Source organism: Lotus japonicus, chromosome 4, assembly GCF_012489685.1.
Source record: "Lotus japonicus ecotype B-129 chromosome 4, LjGifu_v1.2".
In the NCBI taxonomy this organism is placed as follows: domain Eukaryota; kingdom Viridiplantae; phylum Streptophyta; class Magnoliopsida; order Fabales; family Fabaceae; genus Lotus; species Lotus japonicus.
In genome coordinates this window covers 78727533-78753740 of record NC_080044.1, presented here as the reverse complement: position 1 = coordinate 78753740, position 26208 = coordinate 78727533, and the positions used below count along the sequence as shown (strand labels likewise).

At 42.4% G+C, this 26208-nt stretch overlaps 6 protein-coding genes across 12 annotated transcripts; 4 read left to right on the top strand and 2 right to left on the bottom strand.

The window, feature by feature from the left end:
* The first annotated feature begins 150 nt into the window (after positions 1 to 150).
* Positions 151 to 2803, top strand: LOC130713417 (uncharacterized). Its single transcript, XM_057563185.1, has 5 exons — positions 151 to 418; positions 491 to 1048; positions 2289 to 2419; positions 2497 to 2598; positions 2684 to 2803. The coding sequence occupies exons 1-5, from the start codon at positions 268 to 270 to the stop codon at positions 2801 to 2803; spliced, it is 1062 nt and encodes a 353-aa protein (XP_057419168.1). The 5' UTR covers positions 151 to 267.
* Positions 2804 to 6506: 3703 nt separating this feature from the next.
* Positions 6507 to 13449, top strand: LOC130715458 (uncharacterized). 4 transcript variants are annotated; one of them, XM_057565556.1, is made up of 12 exons: positions 6507 to 6938; positions 7648 to 7788; positions 8068 to 8193; positions 8308 to 8518; positions 8642 to 8879; positions 8991 to 9132; positions 9503 to 9987; positions 10214 to 10356; positions 10442 to 11619; positions 11710 to 12020; positions 12103 to 12965; positions 13071 to 13449. In XM_057565556.1, the coding sequence occupies exons 9-12, from the start codon at positions 11417 to 11419 to the stop codon at positions 13254 to 13256; spliced, it is 1563 nt and encodes a 520-aa protein (XP_057421539.1). In that variant the 5' UTR covers positions 6507 to 6938; positions 7648 to 7788; positions 8068 to 8193; positions 8308 to 8518; positions 8642 to 8879; positions 8991 to 9132; positions 9503 to 9987; positions 10214 to 10356; positions 10442 to 11416; the 3' UTR covers positions 13257 to 13449. The 4 variants fall into 4 exon arrangements, with proteins under 4 accessions (XP_057421539.1, XP_057421541.1, XP_057421540.1 ...); XM_057565558.1 differs by having other exon boundaries at positions 8308 to 8851; XM_057565557.1 differs by having other exon boundaries at positions 6507 to 7019; positions 8308 to 8879.
* Positions 6587 to 9230, top strand: LOC130713416 (cysteine-rich receptor-like protein kinase 15). Its single transcript, XM_057563184.1, has 6 exons — positions 6587 to 6938; positions 7648 to 7811; positions 8308 to 8518; positions 8642 to 8879; positions 8991 to 9078; positions 9192 to 9230. The coding sequence occupies exons 1-6, from the start codon at positions 6587 to 6589 to the stop codon at positions 9228 to 9230; spliced, it is 1092 nt and encodes a 363-aa protein (XP_057419167.1).
* Positions 13450 to 14538: 1089 nt separating the features above from the next.
* On the bottom strand, positions 14539 to 16007 carry LOC130715459 (protein MAINTENANCE OF MERISTEMS-like). The gene is made up of 3 exons (XM_057565560.1): positions 15924 to 16007; positions 15079 to 15839; positions 14539 to 14986 (listed from the first exon to the last, which is right to left on the bottom strand). Exons 1-3 carry the CDS (start codon positions 15943 to 15945, stop codon positions 14651 to 14653), a joined length of 1119 nt encoding a protein of 372 aa, XP_057421543.1. The 5' UTR covers positions 15946 to 16007; the 3' UTR covers positions 14539 to 14650.
* Positions 15995 to 17856, bottom strand: LOC130713415 (uncharacterized). The gene is made up of 3 exons (XM_057563183.1): positions 17568 to 17856; positions 16181 to 16960; positions 15995 to 16091 (listed from the first exon to the last, which is right to left on the bottom strand). Exons 2-3 carry the CDS (start codon positions 16954 to 16956, stop codon positions 15995 to 15997), a joined length of 873 nt encoding a protein of 290 aa, XP_057419166.1. The 5' UTR covers positions 16957 to 16960; positions 17568 to 17856.
* A 3568-nt stretch (positions 17857 to 21424) lies between these two features.
* Positions 21425 to 26208, top strand: LOC130715461 (microtubule-associated protein TORTIFOLIA1-like). Of its 4 annotated transcripts, none has more exons than XM_057565562.1 (6): positions 21431 to 22096; positions 22477 to 22764; positions 23127 to 23208; positions 23304 to 23752; positions 23831 to 23963; positions 25650 to 26208. In XM_057565562.1, exons 3-6 carry the CDS (start codon positions 23148 to 23150, stop codon positions 25679 to 25681), a joined length of 675 nt encoding a protein of 224 aa, XP_057421545.1. In that variant the 5' UTR covers positions 21431 to 22096; positions 22477 to 22764; positions 23127 to 23147; the 3' UTR covers positions 25682 to 26208. The 4 variants fall into 4 exon arrangements, with proteins under 4 accessions (XP_057421546.1, XP_057421545.1, XP_057421547.1 ...); XM_057565564.1 differs by having other exon boundaries at positions 23831 to 23943; positions 25650 to 25790; XM_057565563.1 differs by lacking the exon at positions 23831 to 23963 and having other exon boundaries at positions 21425 to 22096.

The following is a 26208-nucleotide window of genomic DNA, read 5'->3' as shown; positions in this document are numbered from 1 at the left end:
GTAACAGGTACAAAAATTATATGAGCTTAATTTATGCCTTGTTATATGTTTTTCATTTGATAGATTGTTTACATTGGAGAGTTAATAAGATATCGGTTTGTTGTTTGCAGGGCTGAGGGTGCACATGCCAGTTTGAAGAAGATGCTGCGGGATTGCAAGGGTGACCTGGCCACTTCTTGGGATGCGTCGCATAGTTTGACATGTAATCGACATACTGAAATATTAGCATCGTTTGAGCGCAGTATTCACAGAATTGATCACATTTTCATGTGCCCATTTTACACAAATATTAGAGGATTTGTGTCAAACAAATGCCTGCAGCTCCTTAATGCTGAACATATAAGAATGAAGTCCTACGGCCGATGCGATTGCTTGTTGAGAGAGACTCATGGACTGCCTTGCGGTTGTGAACTTGCAGGTCACCGGTCAACCACTCTCTTGTCAATTAATTCTATTTGTTATTAAAAGTGACACTTTTATGAACTTGCAGGTTATGAAAGAATTCCATATGAGGCAATTCATCCATTCTGGAAGAGACTGAGTTGGGAGCATGTACCTGAACCTGTTGCAGATACTATCAGCAACCATATTTGCGGCATGAACCATGGAGATATGCAACCAGAAGTTGAGGCATTGACACATTATTTCAGTTCTTTGGATACTGGAGGGCGGAGTATGGTAAGGAGGAAGCTTCAAGCTATCTATTGTCCTGAAAGCAGTTCACTTTGTACTCCTGAGGTTCAGATAAGGTCCAAGCGCACTCTTAAGGCGAACGAAAGAAAACCACCCAAGGTTAAAGCAATAGGATCCTTGACTCGTGATCCTTCAGGTTTTGAACATATTGAAAGGGAGATCAAAGAGGCAAAGAAGGCTTCGCAACCACCAAAGAAGAAGAAGCGTGTGAAGAAGTCTGATACAAGCTATTTCATGGGTCATTTTCCATCCTTTTTCCACCCATATATACACACAGTTCAGAATGTTGAGGATGATGGTAACTGTGGCTATAGAGCCATTGCTGCATTACTGGGACTACCATCAGGTGAGGAAGGTTGGTCATGGGTTAGGGAAGCGTTGATAGACGAACTTGAACGACACAGAGGGTTGTATGATGAAATGTGGTCCAGACATGTGGTTAATGCCTTACATTCCCGACTCACTCTTCCTCCTGGTCATCCGGCTACCGAGGATAAATGGATGCAACTGCCAGAGATGGGATACCTTGTAGCAACCAGGTTCCAAGTGGTTTTCATATCCATCTCTTCTAAGGGTTGTTGGTCATACCTTCCACTAAGAGGAGAAGGTCCACCTCCTGTACATCGTGTTATAGCTGTTAGTCATGTGATAAATCACTTTGTACAGGTATTTTTTTATTGCGTACACTAATATCCAGTTTGTGAATTAATTTGTTGTATTTGCAAGTTATCTAATTTTATTGTTATTCTCTATAATGTAGCTCCATCTAACTCCTGGACATTCTATGCCGCCAATTGCTCTCTAGTGGGAACGGTATGTTGATCCTATATCAGTAAGCTGGTGCGTCCCATATGATACACGTTTACGCAGGTTCACATCAGAATTCGAAGCTTGGCTTGTTACTTTTGGTGTTCCTCTTAGTCACCAAAGCTATGTAGACATCACCACAAACTGACACAACACTTTGTGTAATATTCATTTGTAAACGCTCTGTAATATTAATCTGATGGGCCCTGCCCTTATGTTGATCATTGCTGCTTTTAATAATAGTAATTTGATGGTCATTGGTATATTGATGGGCCTTATTATTTTCATTAGAGTCCTGTCATTTCCAAGCACTCCATCATCAGAGTCATGTCATTTCCAACCACTCCGTCATCAGAGTCTAGTCATTTTCATCCACTAAATGACGAACTTGAAAACTGACATTACTCTCTACCACCAAACAACCCCAACCACACTTGTACTATCCACCAAACACCATAAATCTTTTAACAATTCTGCTATAAATCTATCTGGTTTCCCTATTCGTCTTCTTCATCCCTTTCTTCCTATCTTGCAACGAAGTTAAAAAAAAAATACCATGGAACAGGACCTAAATGCATTCGCCCGCCGTTGCAAACGTCAAGGCAACACTTCTAGCAGCTCTCGTCCTCTCATTCCTGGCCCAGCTGGCGCCGTCCAGGCTGCCATGTATGCCCGTAGATCCAACACTAACACACTACTTATTCCGACCCAAGAAATTGTGAGGCATGCGCTCGAAGACAGATCAACATGAACTGATCCTGATTTCAATTCAAATGCTTGGCTTTCAGCCCTGCAATTGATGGAATCTGCCACTCCGCTGGGCACAATCACAACGAATGTTGAGAGAGTAGAGAGTGTTGTTGGTGTTATTAAATCATGCACTCCCAATGGTTTCGGAGATGCCAAAGTTACCCTCAAGGTATTTCCTCGCTTTTGTCCAGCTTCTTTAACCTTACATTTTTTGCCTCCCTTTCTCTCACGATTGCATCGATTTAGGACCCTACGGGCACCGTTGACGCGAGCATCCATCGCAAGGCGTTCACTGACAGCGAATTTGGAAATGCCATAACTGTTGGATCTGTTCTCGTTCTCCAAAAGGTCTATCATCTATTACCTAAACATTAATCTTGCTTCCTTTGAACAAGTACGCATGGTGGGTTTTAAATCTGCAATTTACTTGCAGGTTGCTGTGTTTGCACCGAGTAAATATGTTCGTTATCTGAATATAACGTTGCCCAACGTAGTTGAAGTATTTCCACAGGATAACGGACCCAACGACTTCATCGATATCACTAAGGATTAATTTAGTTTTCGTGTTGCTTCTGAATAATTTCGTGTACCCTTTAAACTGCTTGCCATGGATTATTTATGTTACTTATCCTGCCTTTCATTATTTACGGTGTAGTTATACAAGTTTTTTTTTTCATTATAAGTCTAAACATAATAGGTGGAAATAGAAAGCGTGGTTAATATAAAAAGAGTCCATACAAAGTCGTCACATGTCATAATATAAAAGTACACAAAAAATATACAAATATACAGTCACTCGCCCCGACCCCTACCGCCACCCCTCCGACCTCTAGGTCCACGAGCTCTGCCTCCACGAGCGCCCTCTGCAGGTGCACCCTCTCCACGGGCTCTGCCTCCACGGGCTCTGCCTCCACGTGCTCTACCTCCACGACCTCTGCCTCCTGCAGCTCCAGCTCCTCGGACAGCAGCAAAGGCTACTCCCTGGGTACCGATGAATGCGCTGGATCTAATAAGATCCAGCGCCCTCTCAGTGAGGGATCGGGCATGCGTGCCAACTGCAAGAGCATCTGGCACCTCCAGTGACTGCTCCAACAAGTCCACAGCCCGACGCACAACCGTCTGCAAAAATAATGTACATAAATGTGAGTGTACAAATAAAATATCATGAACAAAAAATCACAATTGCATGAAAAATAAAATTCAAACTTACCACAGCACTGAACTCCTCCCTCCTATCATCAGGGATGATGAACCGATGGGACACACCGCCATACCACCTCATGTAATCCTCCACAGCCTCTCCCGAATAAGTAGCAGGGATCCCCTGAGGGCGCAGGTGCGGCACAAAATCAGCATAGGCAGCATCTGCGGTCTCAGCAAGGGACTCAGTCGTCTGGATCTCGGAGGGGTGTCGAGGGACATCCTGGATGTAGCCAAACTGGCGCAGAACCCTCTCTGGTAGATGTCGTCGAACAACACGGCCAAATGGCGTCCGGATGTAGCCAGAATACATGGCCCTCTGATCCCGTGGTCGATGAGCCCGATGGTCCTCAAATGGGGTCCATATAATGTCATCCACCGTCAGCTCATCGAGCATGACTCGCCTCTCATCGAGGCCTGCATGCCCGACCCGGGACGTAACCCACCGCCGCGCCCTAGGCTGGGCCTGTGAGTAGTCCGGATCCGCCCTCCGGATAATGACGCGGTCAGAAAGGTACTCGTAGGCCCATCCTCGCAAGAGTGAGCTGAAACCTCCCATCTGGGTCGTCCCCCTCCTGGACGCTCGATCAAGCTGGTCGTACAACGTAGCGAGCGCAATCGCGCCCCACGCGTACTCGGACACTCGACCAAGATCCTGCAACATCCCTATCCAGTACACGATCGTGTGGTAGCCTCCGCTCTTGCTAGCAAAGAGCGTCGCGCCTAGCTGGTTCACCAGCCAAATCCGCGCTGCATCCTCGTATCGGTGAGCTACAATGAAATAAATTGAGTTAACAGTTTATAACAATACAATAATAATAGATACAATTTAATCAAGTAATAATTAAGACATACCCTCCAACGCAGCATCATACAGGGTCTTCAAGACCCCAAAGCGAATAGTCTGGCTCCTGTTCGTATCAAACTCAGCATGATAACGAGCAGCAGATCCTCCCATAAACTCAGCACATAGCGCTGCACACTCGTCCCTCTCCCCCCTCCCAGGCGTATAGAACCTCGACCCCATGGGGAGATGGAGAAGAGCCGACACGTCGTCCAGGGTGATAGTCATCTCCCCGAACGGCATGTGGAAGCTACTAGTCTCCTCATGCCATCGCTCCACAAGGGCCAAAATGAGGCCTGCATCTGTCTCCGGGTAGCTGCACCAGGGTAGCTGATGAAGACCCGTCTGCTCAATCAACTCTCGAACCCTCCTGTGACTGTCTGAATCACCATCACAAGCAAGGTTCCAAACCTCCCCCCCAGCTGTGGCCGCCCTCAAGTGTCGACGGTACACATACCGCTCGTCTGTGCGTAGGAGTGCATGCCACGTCCAGGGAGCCTTGTGATCAGCATAATGCGTGAGAAGCGACAGATCAACAGGCCCCCCCGAAAACGGCGGCAACCTCTGGATCAGGTCCTCCTCGCCACCCTGTGCCTCTGGCACGACATCAGCATCAACATCAGGAGGAGGAATACTATCCTCGTCAGATGACCCCTGCTCACCGGATGACTCCTCGTCGGATGACTCATCACCGGATGACGACTCGCCTGGTGACTCATGGCGAGGTAACTCAACCATGGGAGACGGCGGAGTAGGAACTGGATCAGTAGGCTCAACTGGAGCTGGAGCTGAAGCCTCTACCATGGGCGACTGCATAGAATCAACTGGAGCTGGAGCTGAAGCCTCAACCGCCTGAGAGGTCGCAGCATGATCGCCGCGCCGGCTCCTCTGTAGGCCCCGCATCCTCACTAGCTCGAGACCTCTTTCTGTTCTTCATTCTCACTATATATTCAGAGCAAACATTTTCTAAATAAATTCACTGAATAAATTATACTCGCTCAATTACTAAATCTCTCAATTAAATCTCTAAATAAAATCACTAAATAATTCACGATGTTAATTATAAGTTTAAAAACATTTTATAAATTAACTAAGCTAATTATATTAAGTTTTATAAAAACATTTTATAAATTAACTAAGCTAATTAGATTTGGTTTTATAAAAACATTTTATAACTCTAAACAGACACCAAATACGGAACATTAAGTTTCATATCCAATACGGAACATTAAGTTTCATATTGAATACGGAACATCATGTTCCATATCGAACCAGAACTCCATTAACGTTATTGCATGATTGGAACTCGCCCCAAAGGCCAATTTATACACAATTTCAGCCAACATAACATCTACTTAAGCATAAATCGACTACCCTAGGGTTGAAAGATTCCATAATTCCAAGTTAAATGGTGAATTCAAGTTGAAATTCAAACTTACTTACCTCTAGGTTCAATGCAATGAATGGGGAGAATGGGTTTGATGATGGAGACGATGGTACACTTTCCAGATGATGATTGAGGCAAGGAGATCGTCGGTCTCGAAGATTGGAGAGCAAGGGTTTGAAATGGAAATATTTGGAGCGCTGAAATGGGTTTTGAAAAAACCCCTGTCGTTTACATAGTAATATAATACGGAACTTTATATTCCGTATTGAATACGAAACTTAATATTCCGTATTCTTTTAAAGGGGGGTTTTTCAGTAATTTCCCCACTTTAAGTGGGGCGGGGAGCCCCATAGGGGGGGTCCCAAACCCAACTCCCGTCGTGCCCCTTACTTCCGACGACCAACACTGACTCCAAATGCCAACACTGCAAGCTTCGCCACCGCCACCGCCGCCGCCGCTCACTTGCGTGTTGGGCAATGCCAACCCCATTGACATCTATCACTCAAGTCTCAATCAGGTCATCAACCATAGTTTTTATTTTATTTTAAAATTTTAATATCAGTGTGGAAATGTGCTTTGAGAATGATTGCTAACGCAAGAGCAATGGCGATTGATGTATCCATCTTGAATATGAAACTCATTCTAGTACAAAAAGTACCTTCGTAGAAGCTGTTTCTGAAGTATTTTATTTAAGCATATGATTTGGTCTTAGGACTCTGAGGAAATTCTCATGGCAATGAACAACAATAACTGATTTCATATTTTATACCAAGTAGATATACATTGACTTTTTGCCTACCCTGTTGTTTGATTGTTTTAAAGAATGTGTCTATGAAAGAAAAGTAGCAGTTTCTACAACTTAGAGTGTATTGGTTCTAGGTGACATTACATTCCCTTGTAGTACAATGGCATCTTCCAGAGTGATTTACCTTCTCTGTCTCCTTGTCATGCTCATATCTCAAACCAACGCCCAGCCAAGTTTCTTATACCATTTCTGCATGTATGATGAAGGCAACTACACTGCAAAAACAGTACCTACCAGACCAACCTCAACACCCTCTTGTCAAGTTTGTCTTCCAACCACACACAAATTGATTATGGCTTCTACAATTTCTCTCAGGGCCAAAACTCTGACAAAGTTAATGCAATTGGGATGTGTAGAGGAGATGTTGAGCCAGATGTTTGTCGAAGCTGCCTTAATGACTCCAGAGTCATTCTCACACGAAGTTGTCCATACCAGAAAGAGGCTATTGGCTGGTATGACAATTGCATGCTGCGGTACTCAAACCGTTCGATATTTTCTCCCCACATGTAAACATTGGGGGTTTTTATTTACGGGTATTTTCACAACAGGAAAAACCCTAGAACTTTGATTTGTTCAATCTTTCCCTCTCTTCTACCCACTTCAACCCTCTTCTCCTCTCTTCTATCAAGTATTTACTATTTATCATTGATTTAGTATGTACATATATGGTATAAATTATACAAAATATAGACAAAAATTCGCTGTCCTGGCCATCCCACTCTATGGGATCCCGCGATCCCAGTTTTCAGGCTGGCCGCGATGAGCTGGGAACTGGGATTGGCAGTATAGGTTATGAGCTACTTATATCATGTTTGGAAACACATTAACTAGTGTTTAAACAAAAATCAATTCTGATTTCTGAGAGAAGCTCCTATAAATAGCTTCTATACCTGAGTATTGATTCTGAGAGAAAAAGAAGGTGATTCAAAGATGGTATTACATTTATCACTGCATCAGACAACATCTATGTTGGCCAGTGGCTGCATTCAAAATGTTTTCTTTGTGGCTTGTTTCCTTTCCCATCAATTCAAATGAATATTTAACTGTTTTCCTTAAAGTTGAACCTATAAGATTGATCTTTTTGGTTTCAATTCTTCTATCCATTATAGTTGACATTAAATATCTGAGTGAGTATTCACCATGGTATTGTGGTTTTTGCAGGAAAGAGCAACACAACACCAATTGTCATTGCGGTAGTTGTGTTAATTGTAGCCATCGCTGTACTAGTCATCTCTGTGTGCATCTTCTTAAGAACACGGAAGCAAAGGACTGAAAGGAGACGACATATTGATGATACTGATAGTAAGACAAAGCACTGTCTTCATGTGATTCTTGTTGGCAATAAGACTAATGTTTAATCAACTTTCAGGATTAACATGATATAATTTTCCTCAATACAATACAAGCAATTAATCATAATAGAAATAATAACATATGAAGTACTTTCTGTAACAGAAGGCATTGATTCACTCAGAGAAAGAAAGCAAATTTACCGTTAACCATCATGCTTTTTCTGATTTGCTGCTGTTAATCTTAAGTCACCTTTGAAGAACTAAAATTATGTTCCATTCCCATGTGTAGCTGAAGATGACAGTGAAATTGAACCTGCTGATAAAATGCATTTCAACTTTGAGACCATAAGAAAGGCTACAAATAACTTTTCCGACTCATATTCTAGGACAAGGAGGATTTTGACCTGTTTACAAGGTAATGATATGCGGTTAGCCGGTTACATTTTAGATAAATAATAATTTTCATATAGTGGTTTTCACTTACTGTCGGTTCCGATGTGCATTTACATCAAACTGAAATATTTTTCAGGGTAAGCTTTCCAATGGACTAGAGGTTGCTGTGAAAAGGTTGTCTACAAATTCAGGACAAGGGGAGACAGAATTCAAGAACGAGGTGCAGTTGGTGGCCAAGGTACAACACAGAAATTTAGTCAGGCTACTTGGTTTCAGTTTGGAAAGAGAAGAGAAGTTACTGGTCTATGAGTTTGTTCCCAATAAAAGCCTTGACTACTTTATTTTTGGTAAGAACTTTTCTTGATGTGATGGCAGTGGCACCTTCACTGATAATTCAGTTCTGCTGAATGGTAAGTGCATAATTTCTGTAGAGATGGTTAAAAATTTTATATCTTGACATGGGTTTGCAGATCCAGTTAAGCTTGCACATTTAGATTGGGAAAGGCGGTATAAAATCATAGGAGGCATTGCCAAAGGCCTTCTTTACCTTCATGAGGATTCAAGACTGCGTATTATTCATCGCGATCTCAAAGCAAGTAACATTCTCTTAGATGAAGAGATGAATCCTAAGATATCGGATTTTGGAATGGCAAGATTGTTTGCTGTGGATCAAAGTCAAGGTAACACAAGTAGAGTTGTGGGAACATTGTAAGTATCGTGATATGAAAGCATCATTTAATAGTTTTACTCGGTCCTTAATAACAAATCAACATAGAGTAAAATATTATACTAATTGAGCTCGATCATGTTGACAAGCAGAGGATATATGGCTCCTGAGTATGTCAGGGAAGGATTACTCTCAGTGAAGTCAGATGTTTATAGCTTTGGCATACTGGTTCTAGAGATTGTAAGTGGCCAGAAAAACAGTGGCTTCCATAACGGAGAGTATCTAATAAGCTTTGTAAGTCTCTTATCTCCTTTTCAAAAGGTTTCACAGGTAGTCTTATTTTCCTTTTGCAGTATAAGAATAGGGGTGCATTTGAGTTACAGTTTAATTAAACACTTATAGTAATATGTCTTACCACATAAAGACCTATTTATAAACTTATTTGAAAAACTTACTGAATTGAGATCATAATAGTTTATAAATAGGTATAAGTAATAAGTGCTTATTCAAAAACTAATATGAGAAGCTTATTAAAATAAGCTTAAAAGCACTTATAAATAAGTCATGAACTGTTTTCATAATTTTAATCAAATACGTATTAAGAAGTGCATAAGTTGAAAATATGTGAACTAATCTTTTACTGCAATTGTGCAAATCCTTTCAGGTCTGGAAAAACTGGGGATTTGGGTTTGGCACCCCACCCTTTAGGCTACGCGCCCCAGCATTTTTTTTTTATTCCAAAACTACCCATCGGTAAATGATTTGCCGATGTCAAAATACCAATCGGTAAATCATTTACCGTTATTGTTCCTCAGTATGAACACCTTCATCCCATTACCCAGAACACGAAGAACAATATCGGTTAATAATTAACCGATTCTAATATTGTATCGGTATATCATTTACCGATTTGTAATCTGGAAGTTTGATCACCTTTTCACCATTACTCCTCCCTCCACCAACCCCTCCACCATTACTCCTCCCTCCAACAACCCCCCACCAGCCCCCCATAACTCGCCCAAACTACCTTATTCTCCATTACTCCACTCCTCCCTCACATTTCACCTTCCCACCACCACCACCATCTCCACATTTCCACCACCACCACCACCAACACCACCACCACCAAGGGAAAGCTTTTAACTTCTGGTAAGTGTTGTTAGCTTTGGTACTTTATTTATAGTTAGTTTAAGTAGTTAGTTGTTAGTTTAAGTAGTTAGTTTAGTTAGTTAAGTTGGTAATTTAGGCTGCTGAATCGTGAACTGAATCGGTAAATGATTTACCGTTATAGTACCGGAATTTGATTTACCGTTATGGGGTCGGAATTTGATTTTCCGTTATATGGTCGGTTATTGATTTACCGTTTTTGTTCCAGGGATGACAGAGTCATTTTTCTTTGGTGAATCACAATTGATACATGCTGCTGGATTGGAAAATGATAATCCAGAGGAGCAACCATCACTAGCTGAACCTCCGATTATATCTATAGATGTCTCTCATTTGTATCATACTGATCAGGTACTCATTGCACAAATTTTTGCATGCTTTGTTTGCTTTGTTTATGCCTTGTTTTATGCCTTATGCCTTGTTTATCCTGAAACAGTGTTTCCCTTTGAAAGATGATCTTATGAAATGGGTTCGCGACATTTCTATGGCAAATAATTTTGTTTTGGTGACAACAAAGTCTGATAGTGGTGCGAAGGGAAGAAAAGAATATGTCATTCTGGGGTGTGAGAAGCATGGTGCGTATATTCCCTACAGAGAACCGGATCTTGTTGAAGGAACGTCAACACAAAAGACAGGTTGTCCTTTTAGGCTAAAAGGACGACGTACGAAAGATGATAAAGGTTGGTGGTTGAAGGTGATGGACGGTAGACACATCCATCTCGCAGCTGAGTCACTAGTTGGCCACAATTACGCTGGTAGACTGAATAGTGAGGCGAAGGAGGACGTGATAAATCAGGCTAAGACTTGGGTTCCACCTAGAAAGATGTTGGCGTCCTTGAAGGAAAAAGATCCTTCAAACTTGACTACCATCCAACAAATTTATGGTGTTTGCAAGCGGTTCAGACAATCCGTTCGTGGGTCACTGACAGAGATACAATACTTGTTGAAGAAGTTGGACGGTGAGAAGTATGTTCACTTCGAACGAAATGAACCCGGATCGGAAGTGATTAGAGATATATTTTGGGCTCATCCGAATGCCGTCAAACTTTTCAACACATTCCCATATGTAGTGATCATGGATTGCACATACAAGACCAGCAAATACAAACTACCCTTGCTCGAGATTGTTGGCCTGACCTCCACGGATAAAACATACTCAATAACATTCTGTTACATTGGCAGTGAGACCACAGAGGACTACATTTGGGCATTGGAGTGTATGAAGTCTCTGATTTCCGACCAATCCAGGTTGCCTAGAGTGATTGTGACGGACAGAGATCTTGCTTTATTGAGTGCTGCTTCACAAAGCCTTCCCACCACCACCCATTTACTATGATTGTGACACATCAACAAGTGTGTTTTGGCAAAGTGCAAAGAGTATGTTGGCACGGATGATTTTGCTCAAGAGGTTATGGACAAGTGGGCCGAATTGGTAGATGCTCCAACAGTTCCAGAATTTGAAGCTCATTGGATTGAATTGTTTAACATGTGCAAGCATAAACACAAGTTGAAATTTGCCACTTATTGTTCTACTACATGGTTGGTCCACAAGCAAAAATTTGCCAAGGCATGGACAAATCATGTGATGCATTTTGGAACAACAACAAGTAACAGGTACAAAAATTATGTTATGACTTGTTATATGTATTTCATTTCATAGATTATTACAGTATTAATTCTTACATGTGCGTTGTTGGTTTGCAGGGCTGAAGGTGCACATGCCAGCTTGAAGTTGATGTTGCGGAACAGTAAGGGTGACCTGGCCACATCATGGGATGCGTCGCATAGTTTGACCACCAATCGCCACACTGAGATAGTAGCATCGTTTGAGCGCAGTATGAATAAAATTGATCACCTTTTCAAGACCCCTTTCTACACAAATATTAGGGGATTTGTGTCAATCAAATGCCTGAAACTCATTGATGCTGAACTGACAAGAATGCGAGCCTCCGGCGGCAGATGCGATTGCTTATTGAGAGAGACTCATGGACTACCTTGCGGTTGTCAACTTGCAGGTTACCGGTCAACCACTCTCCTCTCAACTACTTCCAATTATTTATATTTGTGATTCAATGTAACATGTCTGTGAACTTGCAGATTATGAGAGGATTCCGTACGAGGCCATTCATCCATTCTGGAAGATCCTAAGTTGGGAGCATATACCTGTTGTAGATACTGGCAGCTCAGATATTTGCGGACTAAACCATGGAGAGATGCACCCAGAAGTTGAGGCACTGACACGTTATTTCCATTCTTTGGATACTGGAGGGCAGAGTATGGTAAGGAGGAAGCTTCAAGCGATATATTGTCCTGAAAGGAGTACACTATGTACTCCTGAGCTTCGGATAAAGTCCAACCGCACTCCTAAGTTGAAGGAGAGCAAACAACCCAAGGGTCGAGCAATAGGATCCTTGACTCGTGATCCTTCAGCGTTTGAACTTACTGACAAGAAGATTAAAGAGGAAAAGAAGTCTTCACAACCAGCAAAGAGGAAGAAGCGTGTGAAGAAGTCTGATACAAGCCATTTCATGTGTAACTTTCCAGCCTTTCTCCATCCATATATTGGCACAATTACAGATGTTGAGGATGATGGTAACTGTGGCTATAGATCTATTGCTGCATTAATGGGGCATTCCGCCGGTCAGGACGGTTGGCCTTGGGTTAGGGCTACATTGATACAAGAACTTGAGACAAATGTGTTAATGTATAATAGGATGTGGGGCACAGATGTTGTTAATGCCTTACATAATCGTCTCACTCTTCCTATTGGTGACCCGGCCACCCCTGACAAATGGTTTCAACTGCCAGAGATGGGATACCTTGTTGCCACAAAGTACCAATTGGTTCTCGTATCCTTATCCTCTATGGGTTGTAACACATACTTTCCACTGATAGGAGCCGGCCCACGAGATGAGCATTCTGTTATAGCTATTGGACATGTGATAAATCACTGGGTACAGGTATATTTTGACCAAATACACTAATATTTTAGTTGCCTACTAGCTTGTCGATTAATTTTTGTATGTGGAAGTTATCTAATTTTATGGTTATTCTCTAAAATGCAGCTCCAATTAACTGCTGGACATCCTATGCCGACTATTGCTCCCCAGTGGGATTGGCACGCTGATCTTGCCTCCAAATACTGGAGGAACCTATATCGTCCACGTTTAGACATGTATGATGTACAATTCCATGCTTGGCTTGGTGCTTTTAGTGGTCATGCGGACTATGTGGACATCACCACAGATTGAATGTTCTTGTATTGTGTAATATTAATTTGTAAACTCTCTGTAATTTGGTAGAATGTGGCCCTTATCACAGGTTGTTGTTAATGATGAAAACCTAGACATCATCGTAGATTGGCAGGTTCATGCGTGTACTTTTGGTAATGTTAATTTGATGTACTTTTGGTAATGTTAATTTGATGTACTCTTGTCATTTTCATTTTCATTACCCTCCACCACCAACCCTGACATTACTCTCAACCACCAGCCCCAACCACTCTTCTACCATCCACCAGTACACCTTAAATGTTTTGACCGCACTCTTGAGCTATAAATCTATGTTGTGTCTTGCCTCTTCTTCTCACTCTTCATTCCTCATCTTCCTGTCTATTGTGTCTTGACTCTTCTTCTTACTCCTCATTCTACACAATGGAACAAGACCCAAATCCATTCCTCCGCCATTGCAAAGGTCAAAGCAACAACTCTGGCAGCTCTCGTCCTCTCATTCCTGGCCCGGCTGGCGCCATCCAGGCTGCCATGTATGCCCGTAGATCCACCCCGAACACACCACTCATTCCGACCCAGGAAATCGTGAGGCGTGTGCTAGATCATGGATCAACCGAAACCGATCCTGATTTCAACTCACATGCTTGGCTATCAGCCCTGCAAGAGTGGGGAATAGCCACTCCGCTGGGCTCTCTGACAGCGAACGTTGAGAGGGTGGAGAATGTTGTTGCTGTTATCAAATCTTGCACTCCCAATGGATTTGGAGATGCGAAAGTTACCCTCAAGGTATGTCTTGAGTTTGGGTTTTGTAAGGCCTTGTTTTTTGTCCCCCTTGACTAACCGTTCTAATTTACTTCTCAAACGATTTCAAAACACGGGTGCCGTTGATGCTAGCATCCACCGCAAGGCATTTACTCACAGTGAATTTGCGAATGACATAACTGTTGGATCTGTTCTCGTTCTCCAAAAGGTCTGAAACCTAAACATGAAACTTGCTTCATTTTTTGGACAGTTAAGCATGGTTTAATTAAAGTATACATTTCACTTGCAGGTTGCTGTGTTTGCACCTAGAGGAACTGTTTGTTATCTTAATATAACATTGCCCAACCTAGTGAAGGTATTCCCAAAAGATTGCGGACCCCATGACTTCATCGATATCACAGAGGAATAATTTTGTTTTCGGTGTTGCTTATGTTTAATTTGGTTGTGTAACCGTTTAACTTATTGTCATGGATTACTACATGCTTTGAATTATTTATATGTTGTCGTTGTTTCTGTTTTTTTCATTATAAGAGTCATAATATTAAGACTAAAAATATAACACATGCAAATAAAACGAGGAAAGAGTCATAACATAACATAAAAAGTCCTAACATATACATAATAATGGATCCCACATAACAAGTGTAATAAAATCACTCTCCCCGACCCCGCCCCCTGCGACCTCTGGGTCCACGAGCTCGACCTCCACGAACACCCTCTCCAGGATCACCCTCTCCACGAGCTCTGCCTCCACGAGCTCCGCCTCCACGGGGTCTGCCTCCACGAGCTCTGCCTCCACGAGCTCTGCCTCCCGCAGCTGCGGCTCCTCGAATAGCAGAAAAGGCAACTCCCTGGGTACCAACGAAGGAACTCCGTCGAAAGAGATCGAGCGCCCTCTCCGTGAGGATCCGGGGCTGTGTCCCTGGAGCATAAGCACCTGGCACCTCCAGGGACTGCTCCAACAACTCCACACCCCTACGTATGGCAGACTGCATAAAAATAATATACAAAAATAATTTCATTAACAAAAATCACAATTGAATGAATAAAAATAATATACAAGTTTAGAATCCAAACTTACCACGGCACTAAGCTCCTCCCTCCTATCCTCAGGGATGATGAACACATGTGACACTCTGCTATACCACCTCATGTAACCCTCCACCGCCTCTCCCGGATATGTAGCAGGTATCCCCTGAGGGCGGAGGTGCGGCTCAAACTCAGCATAGGCAGCATCTGCGGTCTCAGCAAGGGACCCCGTCGTCTGGATCTCAGAGGGGTGTCGAGGGATGTCCTGTATGAAGCCAAACTGGCGCATAACCCGCTCTGGTAGATGTAGGCTCACAGACCGGCCGTAAGGTGTCCGGATGTAGCCGGAATAGAGGGCCCTGGGATCCCGCGGTCGAACATCTCGATGGTCCTCAAAAGGGGTCCATGTGATATCATCCACTGTAAGCTCATCGAGCATGACCCGTCTCTCATCGAGTCCGGAATGCGCGATCCGAGACGTGGACCACCGCTGCGCCCTAGGCTGGTCCTGTGTGTAGCCGGGGACCTCCGTCCTGATAATGACGCTGCTGGATATGTACTCATACGCCCATGACAGCACGAGGGAGGTGAACCCACCGATCTGCGCTGTCTTCCTGCGGGAAGCACGACTCAGCTGTTCGTACAACGAAGCCAGCGCAATCGCACTCCACGCGTACTCCGACACGCGACCGAGGTCCTCAAGCATCCCGATCCAGTAGATAGTAGTGTGGTAACCACCACTCTTGCTGGCAAAGAGGGTGGCACCAAGCTGGTTCACCAGCCAGATCCTAGCAGCATCCTCATAGCGTCCCCCTACAATGAAATGAATTAAGTTAACAGTTATTAATAATACTCTAAAAATAAATACAACTTAATAAAGTAATTATTAAGACATACCATCCATAGCAGACGTGTACATGGTCTTCAAAGTAATGAACCGAATGTTCTGGCCACCCGCCGCCTCAAACTCAGCCAGATAAGCAGCAATTGATCCTCCCAGGAGCTGGGCGCAGAGCGCTGCAACCTCGTCTCGCTCCCCTCTGCCCGGAGTGTAGAAACTCGACCCTGTGGGAAGATGGAGAATAGCCGACACATCGTCCAGGGTGATAGTCATCTCCCCGAACGGCATGTGGAAGTTACTCGTCTCCTCATGCCATCTCTCAACAAGGGCCAGTACGACAGCTGGGTCTGTCTCCGGTAACCCGCACCAAGGCAGGTGATACAAACCCGTCTGCTGCAGCAGCTGTCGCACAGCTGTGTGGGCCTCTGAATCGCCATCATAGGGGAGGTTCCATACCTTCCCCCCAACAGTGGCCACCCTCAATGTCCGACGGTCCACGTACCGCGGGTCTATGCGAAGAAGTGCCTGCCACGTCCAAGGAGCCTTGTGGTCAGGATAATGCGCAAGAAGCGACAGATCCTCAGGCCCCCCGGGAAACGGTGCCACCCTCTGGATGAGGTCGTCATCCGCGCCGCCCTCTGCCACCACATCTGGCACAACATCAGCAGCATCAATCTCCTCCTGGAGAATAAGAGGCTCCTCCTCCTCACCACTGGCCTCAGAAGCAGTCTCAGAAGCAGTCTCAGAAGCAGACTCCTCGCCACTGGGCTCCGAAGAAGACTGCTCGCCAGATGTCTCCTCAAGAGGTAACTCAACCATCGGAGAGACCGGAGTAGGATGAGGCTGAGGCTCAGCCGGAGTACCTGACGGAGCTGTAGTAGATGGACCACCTGACGGAGGTGTAGTAGACGGACACGGAGACGGAGCCCCGGCCGGAGTAGCAGACGGAGACGGAGACGGGGCCGAAGCCTCAACCGCCTGACTAGCTGCTCGATGGTCGCCGCGCCGCGTAGAAGCATGCAAGCGCTCGTGGCGATCCTCTGCATCATCGACTGTAGAAGATCGAGACCTCTTCCTCCCGCCCTTCATTCTCCTATGAAAAGCAAACAAATTTAACATCAAATTACAACTTGAACAACTTTAACAGTTACAACTTGTACAAACATCTCTCATATAGCAACAAACATCTCTCATATAGAAACAAACATCTCTCATATAGCATCAACACCCTTTCTAATTTGTCAATCTAGATAACTAAAATGCAACATTAAGGAAGTTCCCTAGTTCTAATAAGCCGATACCATCAACACCCTTTCCCAGTGTCATGACACTAAAATATTTGAAAATTTGTACAAAATATTCAGCCCAATAGATGGAGGAAAACTAAAAAAAACTGGCTTAAAAAAACTGCCTTAAACTGCCTTAAACTGGTTTAGAATCGGGAAATGTTTTCCCATTACAGAATCGGAAAAACATTTTCCATTACAGAATCGGAAAATGTTTTTCCGATTTTACAGTAACCCAGAAACCAGAACTGGAAACGACCCACTCGTGCCCATGACCGTTTCATGCCATTTCAGTCAATAAAACCTACCTCTAATCAATAATCAACTACCCTAGTGTTCAACATTCACCTAATAATCCATCAACTACCTCTAATCATCAATCAATGTGAGAGAATCAATAAAAATGGAACTTACCTTTTGAATGTAATGGAATGGGAGTTCCGGAGCTTTGAGGAAGCTTTGATGATGATGGGACCGAACGCAAGTTTGGGAGAGATTTGAAGAGGGAGTGATTTGGGGAGGGAAATGGGTTTTGAAAATTATGTTTCAAAACCTATCTGATGCTGTTATATCAATACGAATCGGTAAATGATAAACCGATACGTATCGGAAAATCATTTACCGATATTAATCCTGAGGGTTTCCGGTAATTTCCCCACTTTAAGTGGGGCGGGAAGCCTAAGGGCTGGGGTGTTAAACCCAATTCCCGAAAAACTGGAGGGAGGGAACATCATTGAATCTTGTGGACCCCACATTGAATAAAGGCTCAAGAAATGAAATAATGAGATGTATCCACATTGGTTTACTCTGTGTTCAGGGAAACTTAGCTGACAGACCAACCATGGCTTCTGTTGTACTGATGCTTAACAGTTACTCTCTAACCCTCCCAGTACCTGCAGAGCCTGCATTTTTAGTGAACAGCAGTTTGTCAGATATTCCATCATGGGAAAATGATTTAGGAACAGCTTAGTCAAGAAAGACACAATTTAATTTTTAGTGAACAGCAGTTTGTCAGATATTCCATCATGGGAATTTAATTTTGTTCTTCATCTTAAAAAAAAGAATGCAAAATGAAAATGAAAAAACTCTTTTATTGCTAATGGTCAAATGGGTTAATTTGGTCTTGTACAAAAATAATAATTGGGCTAGTTTCTTTCAAATGACCCATTTACCTTTTGATTATTATTCAATCCTTAAGAAAGAAAGAAAAACCACAATATCATCATCAGACATAGAAGAGGGGGATTTTTCTTCACTTTACTCCCATTTTTTCCCTTCTCCAAAAATCACGTTCTCAAGCCCCACCACTTAATCTCCTTCACCCTTCACCTTTCTCATTCTCTCATAAAACAACACCTTCATCATACCTTTCCAACACTTCCCATGAACCACCTTCTTCCTGCGTCATATGTCAAAAGCAATAATCATCCAAAACGCAGAAAGAGGATGGCGCCCTCGCCGGGTCACGGCTCCAATGGTGGTTCAATGTTGTGGCAGTTCATTCTCAGGTTACCTTCACTAACCCTCACCGGAGCATCGCTGAAGGGCGGTGGTTTTGGGTGTCGTGGTTGTGTTGTCGCCCCCTTTCAACCTCTTTCCCTAACGGATTCGCTTTGCCTCCACCAAAATCATCACATAAATGCCAGATTCAAGTGTCAGGGTCGCAGAGCTGCTTCGCCCTCACCGGACCGTCGTGGCTGAGTCTATTAGGGGCGTACAGGACCCGACCTTGTCCCTTGTCTCGTCCTGACCCAAGTCCATTCAACCCGTACCTCACTGGGTCTATAAATGAGTTTGTCCGCCCCGGTCAATATTTAGGGCTTGGTGAAAGACACGCACAACCTGTTCCACGAACTCTCCTACTAGAATTGCATCACACAAAATTCAATACAAGCATTCTAAGATATGTGTAACTTGTTTTACAATTCATCATAGAATTGGAAATTAGTGTTTTTAAATAATGAGAAGAGTTTATAATTCTTTTATGGAATTTGAAATTGTGATTCAACTTGTCTATGGAACAACCCGAATTAGTCATTTTGTGGTATGATGTTTCTTAAACTTGCATTTCGTTGGGTCTAGGAACGGGTTCCAGGATTTCTTTTACATGAATATTGTTAACACTTAAATAAAAATAAGGGCTAAGCGTCATATTGGTCCCTGCCTTTGTCTCGTCGTCTGATCTAAGCCCCTCCCCGGAAAATTTATTGCATTGGATCCTCGTCTTTTAAATATTTTTGGGGCGGATCCTCGCCGGAGGGCGGAGCTCCGACGAGTGCATGTGTGGCATGCTGACTAGGTTTAATGAGGTGACATGGAATAAAAAAAATTTAAAATATTACAAGTCATTTTTAAACCTAATTAACCTATTCCTAATTATAAACCTAATCTAATCAACTAAATTAAATTTTCCCCAAACTTATCCCAATTCACCCCCAATTAACCAAAATCTGAATCAGTTCCAGAATCATCATCATCTTCTTCTACTATCTACCCTAAACCCAGGCACACCTGCAACCTCACTCTCCCTCCCATCCACCTGCAACCTGACCCTCACCCTCACCCACCTACGTGTTCTGTGACTTATGTCTGCGTGTTGCACTGCTTCTTGGGGGCCCTTCACGTGATTTGGCTGCTGGATTAGAGGAGGTGGGATCCAAGGATTGGTCTTCCAATTTTGAGAGCGAAGATCTGTGCATCACTTGTGGTGTTTTCCTTAGTTTGGGGTGAAAACTTTTGATGTATTCATCCCCTAGCTCTCTCCTGTTTTATTATTAATTTGAAAAACCCTCACCCCCAAACCCCAACCCACAACCTCACCCTCACCCACTTGCAACCTCACTCTCACCCTCACCCTCACCCCCTCAACCCCAACACTCACCCACCTGCAAGTCTGCAACCTCACCCACACCCTCACTCGCACCCCCTCACCCCAACCTGAAACCCAACCCCCACCATGAAAAAGAGAAAGAGAGAAAGAGAAAATCTGGATCTTTGATGATGAAGAAGATGAAGGAGGATGGCGGCGGTGCGGCGGAGGGCGAAGGTGCGGCGGTGGGATTTGGGTCCTTTGATGATGAAGAAGATGAAGGAGGAGGTGGTGATGAAATGCATTTCTGGGTGATGATTTTGTGAAGATGAAGATAATTCTGGGTCAGATTTGGGGTGAATGTTCAGATTGAATTAGGGATTGAGGATTTGGGTTAATTGATGTGAAATGATTTAAGTTGGGGGGAATTAATTTTGGTTAATTAAGTTAAGGGTTTAATTAGAAATAGGTTAATTAGGTTTAAAAATCTCACTTGTAATTGTTTTTTAATTTTTAATTTCTTTTTAATGCCACGTCACTTTATTAACCCTAGTCAGCATGTCACACATGCACTCGTCGAAGCTCCGCCCTCCAGCGAGGATCTGCCCAAAAATATTTCAAAAACGAGGACCCAATGTAATAAATTTTTCGGGGAGAGACCTAGATCAGACGACGATATAAAGACAGAGACCAATATGACGCTTAACCCTAAAAATAAACTTTTATATTTATTCCTTTTTGTCAAATATATCAATATATCTACTTTTTGAAAACATATATAACCTACCCCACGCAAGCAAACCGAGCAAATCCCATATCAAAACGCATTCCACTCACAATGAAGATTGGTAAACAGTGACGGATCAAGAAATTTTAAGCTGTGGGGGCAATATATACACATAAATTTGCAGTACTAAAAATCTAATATATTATTATTAAAACTTGAATATATATATATATATATATATCATTATTCTTTATGAGTTTTCATGAACATTTAGAGAATTTTTTCACAAATGAAATAGAATATTTTATCATAATAACATAAAATAGAACATACCAATTAAGTGCTATATAAAATTTTAAATGCATTCATCACAATTATTTTAACATGACGATGTATGACACTACTGTAAATTAAGTTGAAGATTTTTACTAAAATGAAAATTGCAATCTAATACAACAGTGAAGATTTCACTAAAAGGATAAAATGTAAGTTTTAATCTCTGATTAAAGAACAAAAGTTTTTAAAATGAAAGAAAACACATGTAGCAGTAACTTAAAGAAAATCTATTAAAGAATAAAACAAATTAGAGAATATAAGAAAATGGAGTTAATTATGTCCAAGAAATATTGTTACCGGAAGAGAATTGAGAAAGATACAATAAGTGGTTCAAAATCCATAATAAAAAACTTGAGCTGTAAGGGCATTCAAAATAACAATGTAAAGATGTGGTGGGGGCATTTACCATATTGTTGGGGCAATTTAACCCTTAATGTTCTAACACTATGGTATCTTTGTATTAAGAAATGAAATTCAGGTGGGGGCAAATGCCCCCATACCTCCTCAAGTGCATCCGTGCCTGTTGGTAAACCCTTTCGTTCCTGGTTTCAGAAAGCGCCGCTCTGTTCGTCTTCACCGTCGTCAACCGCAAACTCCCACCTCGCAGTGGTGAAGCGGAGGGAAACGATTCTCGCCGACGAAGACAACCCCTGATCTTGAAAAATCCATCCTCGGCCTCTACGACGTCTCCTCCGACCTTAAAGCTGCCGTCAAAAACGAATCCCTCCGCCTCCTCGCCGCCCTCTGCTACGCCCACGTTTTTGACGGCGGCTTTAAGGTCGGAGGAGACGTTGTAGAGGCAGTTGAGGATGGATTTTTCAAGATTGTCTTCGTGGGCGAGAATCGTTTCCCTCCGCCTCCTCGCCGCCCTCTGCTACGCCCACCCCCACTCCGCCGCACCCTACCTCACCAAAATCATCCACCACCTCCTCCGCTGCCTCAACGACCCCGACTCCGCCACACGCGACGCCTGCCGCTACACTGTTGGTGCCCTCTCTGAACTCTACCTCGGCAGCCCCAATTTCATCGCCTTCACTGTACTCTTTGCCTGTGGTCGCTGGATTATCACAGGTTTGCTTACTTTCATTCATGTTGGACTAATATTGAACCTGTAAATTTTAAAACTAAAATAAAGTTGTGTTTGGAATTGGATTGATGATTGAAAATGTAACATTCATTTATTGCACTTAGGGATGGTTAGGCTTGTTGATCTTAGAACACTGAAATTTGGAAAATTCAATGCAACATGGGCCATTTGCATGAGAATGATGTTGGTGTGCTCTTTTGGCAACTGCTGAGACTATAAAATACCTTTAGTGATGCAAATTGCAGTAGGAGATTTGGCCCGGTTTTTATTAGATTTTAGGTCTATTGCTTTTCAAGACTAGAGTGATCCATATCCTTTCATTTTGATTCTGCCAATCTCATGTTGTGTTTGTTCAATTTGTCAGGCCGCTGTTGGGTTATTGTTTTCACAGATCACCAAATTACCATTTTATGGGAAGTACATTAAGAAAACCTTAAGAGTTAATTGAATTTTGTTGTATGCTGGAGCAATTGCACCCCAAAGCTTGGAACATTTTCTACCTAGCATTCATGAGTGCCTTACCAGTAGTGATTGGGCAACACGTAAAGCAGCAGCTGAGGCATTGAGTTCCTTGGCTTTGCATCAAAGCAGCTTGGTTACTGATAAAACAGGACCCACACTAGCAGCACTTGAGGCCTGCCAGTTTGACCTGGTATTATTTGCAAAGAGATTTCTTTATTATAGCTTGTTAAATTGCTTCTATATCGTTGCAAGGAGGTAGCCAATAGCCACATTAAACAAGTTTTCTTTCCATTTACTTCATTGCTAACATTCTACTGCTCATCATTTAAAAGTGCACTGAATGAATTATGCACCCACAGATTTGATAGATAGTACATTTCCTTGTGACTGGTCTAGCAGGTGTACATATACTATTCTCTCGTTAAGTCAGCGCTGACGGTTGTGTCCTAGAATAGTAGAGTTGTCATATGCTGAAACTTCATTATTGGGAGATTGATTCTTTGCTTTTTCATCATCGAAGTTTTTTAAAAGTTAATGTATTACTGTTTACAGATAGAACCCGTGAGAGATACCATGATAGAGGCATTGCAATTGTGGAAAAAGATTGCAGGGAAAGGAGATGGATCTCCTAATGGTACAAACCCCTTGTCTTGTTTTAGGCATATTTGATTTTTCTGTTGTACTCCCTTGTCCTGATTTATCTTAGTGATGATTGTTTTTATGCTTTAGATGGTGGGAATCCTGAATCAGCTGTTTCGTCAGAAACAAGTGACCTGAAAAAAGAAAATTTTGAAGAGAGGAAGTCTGATCCCCAAGTAAAGGAACCATCAACTAGTTCTTCAAACACGGATTTGACTACTAAAGCCAAACCGGCTGGCATCTCAGAGAAGGCAGTTGTAATATTAGAAAAGGAAGCTCCTGTCTTGAGTGATAAGGAACTAAACCCAGAGTTTTTCCAAAAACATGAAAAAAGGGGCTCAGATGATTTACCAGTTGAAGTAGTTGTTCCTCGTAGATGCCTCAATTCTTCAAGCTCAAACAATGAGGAAGAATCAGAGGCAAGTGCAAAAGATTCAAAAGAAGGAAGAACTTCCATTGGAAACATCCCAAATGATGATTCCAGACAAATATTAATGCAGGTGGAAAGGCTACATGTTGATATGATGAACAGGTTGCAGGTATGTTCAGTATGGCCCAAAAAAATTAGTTCTGGTATATATGTTCTTTGTAAGTGATAAATGCTTACAATTTTGCAGACTTTCATGGATCAATCTCGTGATAGTATGGTGTCTCTAGAAAACAGCGTATGGGGACTTGAGAGAACTGTTGAAGCCAAGTACAATGGTTTTAAAGATTACTCCAATGCTAAGTATGGAAGAGATGGCGATGGTCGTACTCGTATCCAATTTGGTGAAAGATTTGCCCAATATGGAAATGCTTTCGGAACCTAAGAGTCAGAAGTGAAAGAATATATCCCCTTACAACTAACTCGTTGCTCTGTTTTCCCAAAGTGTACAATGCAATGGCAGAATCTACTTATCCGGACTTAAAAAAGGAAATTTAAACAGAAGAAAAGTCATACCTGTTGAATCCAAGACAAGCAGAATTCATACAGGCTCGGGTCCTCTAAGGATCGTCCAATGGTTTCCAAGACCTTACATGAAGCCTTATTTGAAAGTCTGTCCATTACCGGGCCCGTTACAACCATCAGTTTTAAGAGCAAAAGATTAATTCTAAGGGCCAAAACTTCTGCAAAAGCGGAATCTACATCATCTGTTTGAAGGGCATGCATTGCTTTACTCCAAGAACTCAATACGGAATTCTCATCTCTGCGAACCTTGTCACCAGCCATAGCTTTTGCAGTCAATTCAGGGATTGCTACTCTTGTTTCTCTAGATGTTCCATTGTCTTCACCAGCAATTCGAATTGCTTCCAAGGCTTCTTCACCCTTAGAAGCTTGCCAGATGGGCATTGCTGTTTTCTCCTGAGATCTCCTGCTCCCCCTTGATCACTGTCATGGACTGACTTCCATGGTCTTCCATCAGCAGATTTCCTCAAGATGGGCTTTTACTGGTAGTTCTTCTGATGGAAGACCATGGAAGTCAGTCCATGACAGTGATTAAGGGGGGAGCAGGAGATATCAGGAGAAAACAGCAATGCCCATCTGACAAGCTTCTAAGGGTGAAGCTACCTTGGAAGCAATTCGAATTGCTGGTGAAGACAATGGAACATCTAGAGAAACAAGAGTAGCAATCCCTGAATTGACTGCAGAAGCTATGGCTGGTGACAAGGTTCGCAGAGATGATAATTCCGTATTGAGTTCTTGGAGTAAAGCAATGCATGCCCTTCAAACAGATGATGTAGATTCCGCTTTTGCAGAAGTGTTGGCCCTTAGAATTAATCTTTTGCTCTTAAAACTGATGGTTGTAACGGGCCCGATAATGGACAGACTTTCAAATAAGGCTTCATGTAAGGTCTTGGAAACCATTGGACGATCCTTAGAGGACCCGAGCCTGTATGAATTCTGCTTGTCTTGGATTCAACATGTATGACTTTTCTTCTGTTTAAATTTCCTTTTTTAAGTCCGAATATGTAGATTCTGCCATTGCATTGTACACTTTGGGAAAACAGAGCAACGAGTTAGTTGTAAGGGGATATATTCTTTCACTTCTGACTCTTGGGTTCCTAACAGGTCTCTAGTTGTGGAAGCCATTGATGTTTTGTTGAGTCATGTTAGTTGGAGGACTTGCATACAACCTGTTTCTTATGTATATTATAAGCTAGACAATTTACTTTTAGTCCCAATGACATAGATCGCCCCCCGCCTTGTTGAAGATCACTGCGATTTTTCAACGCCATAATTTATGAATCAATTTAGAAGTCATTGTGATGTGCTTATAATACCTGCCTGGATTAGCATGATGGCATAGCAAAGTTGTGGTCAATCTGGAATTCTGGATGTGATAAGCGCTCTTGCATACTTGCTTTTTTTTTCTTGCATGCTTGCTTCTTCTTTTTCTTCTATTGCCTTCTGTCTTTCATCTGAGACTTAAAATACTGAATTCATGGTTTCAGTTGTTGAAGATAATATTGAAAGATGGCCCTGATACTTTTGACATTCCCATGGAAGTGAAGAAAGGTCTCTTGCTGAATTTATATGAACTTCCAACCTATAAGGACTGGGAAGGTGTACCGATACATGAGCTTTTATTGCAGTTGGCGTGAGCATGGGAAATTGATCTACAAGAGTTTGAATAACTTGACTTCTGCTAACTTTCAATTTGACTGTTCAGAACAAATTGATCTACAACAGCGACAGATAGCTTTTTTTGGTTTCAACAGCATGACAAATAGCTCGTACATGACAAATTTATGCTAGTTTTAATTAGCCTCTCATATATTGGATTTTTGAGTTGGGGTGATACCTTTTGAATGTTCTAGTTTTCTACTTGGATGGTATTTAGTGTAGGGTTTGAAATATATATCATGTTCAGGTTTTAAGCTTCCTCACAAATTCATGCTCCTTTTTTTCTGCTGCATCTTGGTCCATCAAGTGTCCAACTAGGCTGCTTAAAAACATTGTACAAATTGTGACTAATGAACAAATCTATATGTAATTTGTACTTGATCACTA

What these genes read in the sequence shown, in the direction of transcription:
- LOC130713417 (XM_057563185.1), top strand. Translation starts at nt 268, where the DNA reads ATGTGCCCATTTTACACAAATATTAGAGGATTTGTGTCAAACAAATGC. An exon ending in ACTACCATCAGGTGAGGAAG is followed by an intron (nt 1,049 to 2,288) that starts GTTGGTCATGGG and finishes CTTGGCTTTCAG; the next exon opens with CCCTGCAATTGATGGAATCT. An exon ending in ATGCCAAAGTTACCCTCAAG is followed by an intron (nt 2,420 to 2,496) that starts GTATTTCCTCGC and finishes GCATCGATTTAG; the next exon opens with GACCCTACGGGCACCGTTGA.
- LOC130713416 (XM_057563184.1), top strand. Translation starts at nt 6,587, where the DNA reads ATGGCATCTTCCAGAGTGATTTACCTTCTCTGTCTCCTTGTCATGCTC. An exon ending in AGACAAAGCACTGTCTTCAT is followed by an intron (nt 7,812 to 8,307) that starts GTGATTCTTGTT and finishes AATATTTTTCAG; the next exon opens with GGTAAGCTTTCCAATGGACT. An exon ending in CCTTGACTACTTTATTTTTG is followed by an intron (nt 8,519 to 8,641) that starts GTAAGAACTTTT and finishes ATGGGTTTGCAG; the next exon opens with ATCCAGTTAAGCTTGCACAT.
- LOC130715458 (XM_057565556.1), top strand. Translation starts at nt 11,417, where the DNA reads ATGGACAAGTGGGCCGAATTGGTAGATGCTCCAACAGTTCCAGAATTT. An exon ending in GGAACAACAACAAGTAACAG is followed by an intron (nt 11,620 to 11,709) that starts GTACAAAAATTA and finishes GTTGGTTTGCAG; the next exon opens with GGCTGAAGGTGCACATGCCA. An exon ending in TTGCGGTTGTCAACTTGCAG is followed by an intron (nt 12,021 to 12,102) that starts GTTACCGGTCAA and finishes GTGAACTTGCAG; the next exon opens with ATTATGAGAGGATTCCGTAC.
- LOC130715459 (XM_057565560.1), bottom strand. Translation starts at nt 15,945, where the DNA reads ATGTACACGTCTGCTATGGATG. An exon ending in GTACACGTCTGCTATGGATG is followed by an intron (nt 15,840 to 15,923) that starts GTATGTCTTAAT and finishes ATTTCATTGTAG; the next exon opens with GGGGACGCTATGAGGATGCT. An exon ending in GGGAGGAGCTTAGTGCCGTG is followed by an intron (nt 14,987 to 15,078) that starts GTAAGTTTGGAT and finishes ATTTTTATGCAG; the next exon opens with TCTGCCATACGTAGGGGTGT.
- LOC130713415 (XM_057563183.1), bottom strand. Translation starts at nt 16,956, where the DNA reads ATGAAGGGCGGGAGGAAGAGGTCTCGATCTTCTACAGTCGATGATGCA. An exon ending in CTGGCCCTTGTTGAGAGATG is followed by an intron (nt 16,092 to 16,180) that starts GCATGAGGAGAC and finishes ATCTTCCCACAG; the next exon opens with GGTCGAGTTTCTACACTCCG.
- LOC130715461 (XM_057565561.1), top strand. Translation starts at nt 23,148, where the DNA reads ATGATAGAGGCATTGCAATTGTGGAAAAAGATTGCAGGGAAAGGAGAT. An exon ending in AGGAGATGGATCTCCTAATG is followed by an intron (nt 23,209 to 23,303) that starts GTACAAACCCCT and finishes TTTATGCTTTAG; the next exon opens with ATGGTGGGAATCCTGAATCA. An exon ending in ATATGATGAACAGGTTGCAG is followed by an intron (nt 23,753 to 23,830) that starts GTATGTTCAGTA and finishes ACAATTTTGCAG; the next exon opens with ACTTTCATGGATCAATCTCG.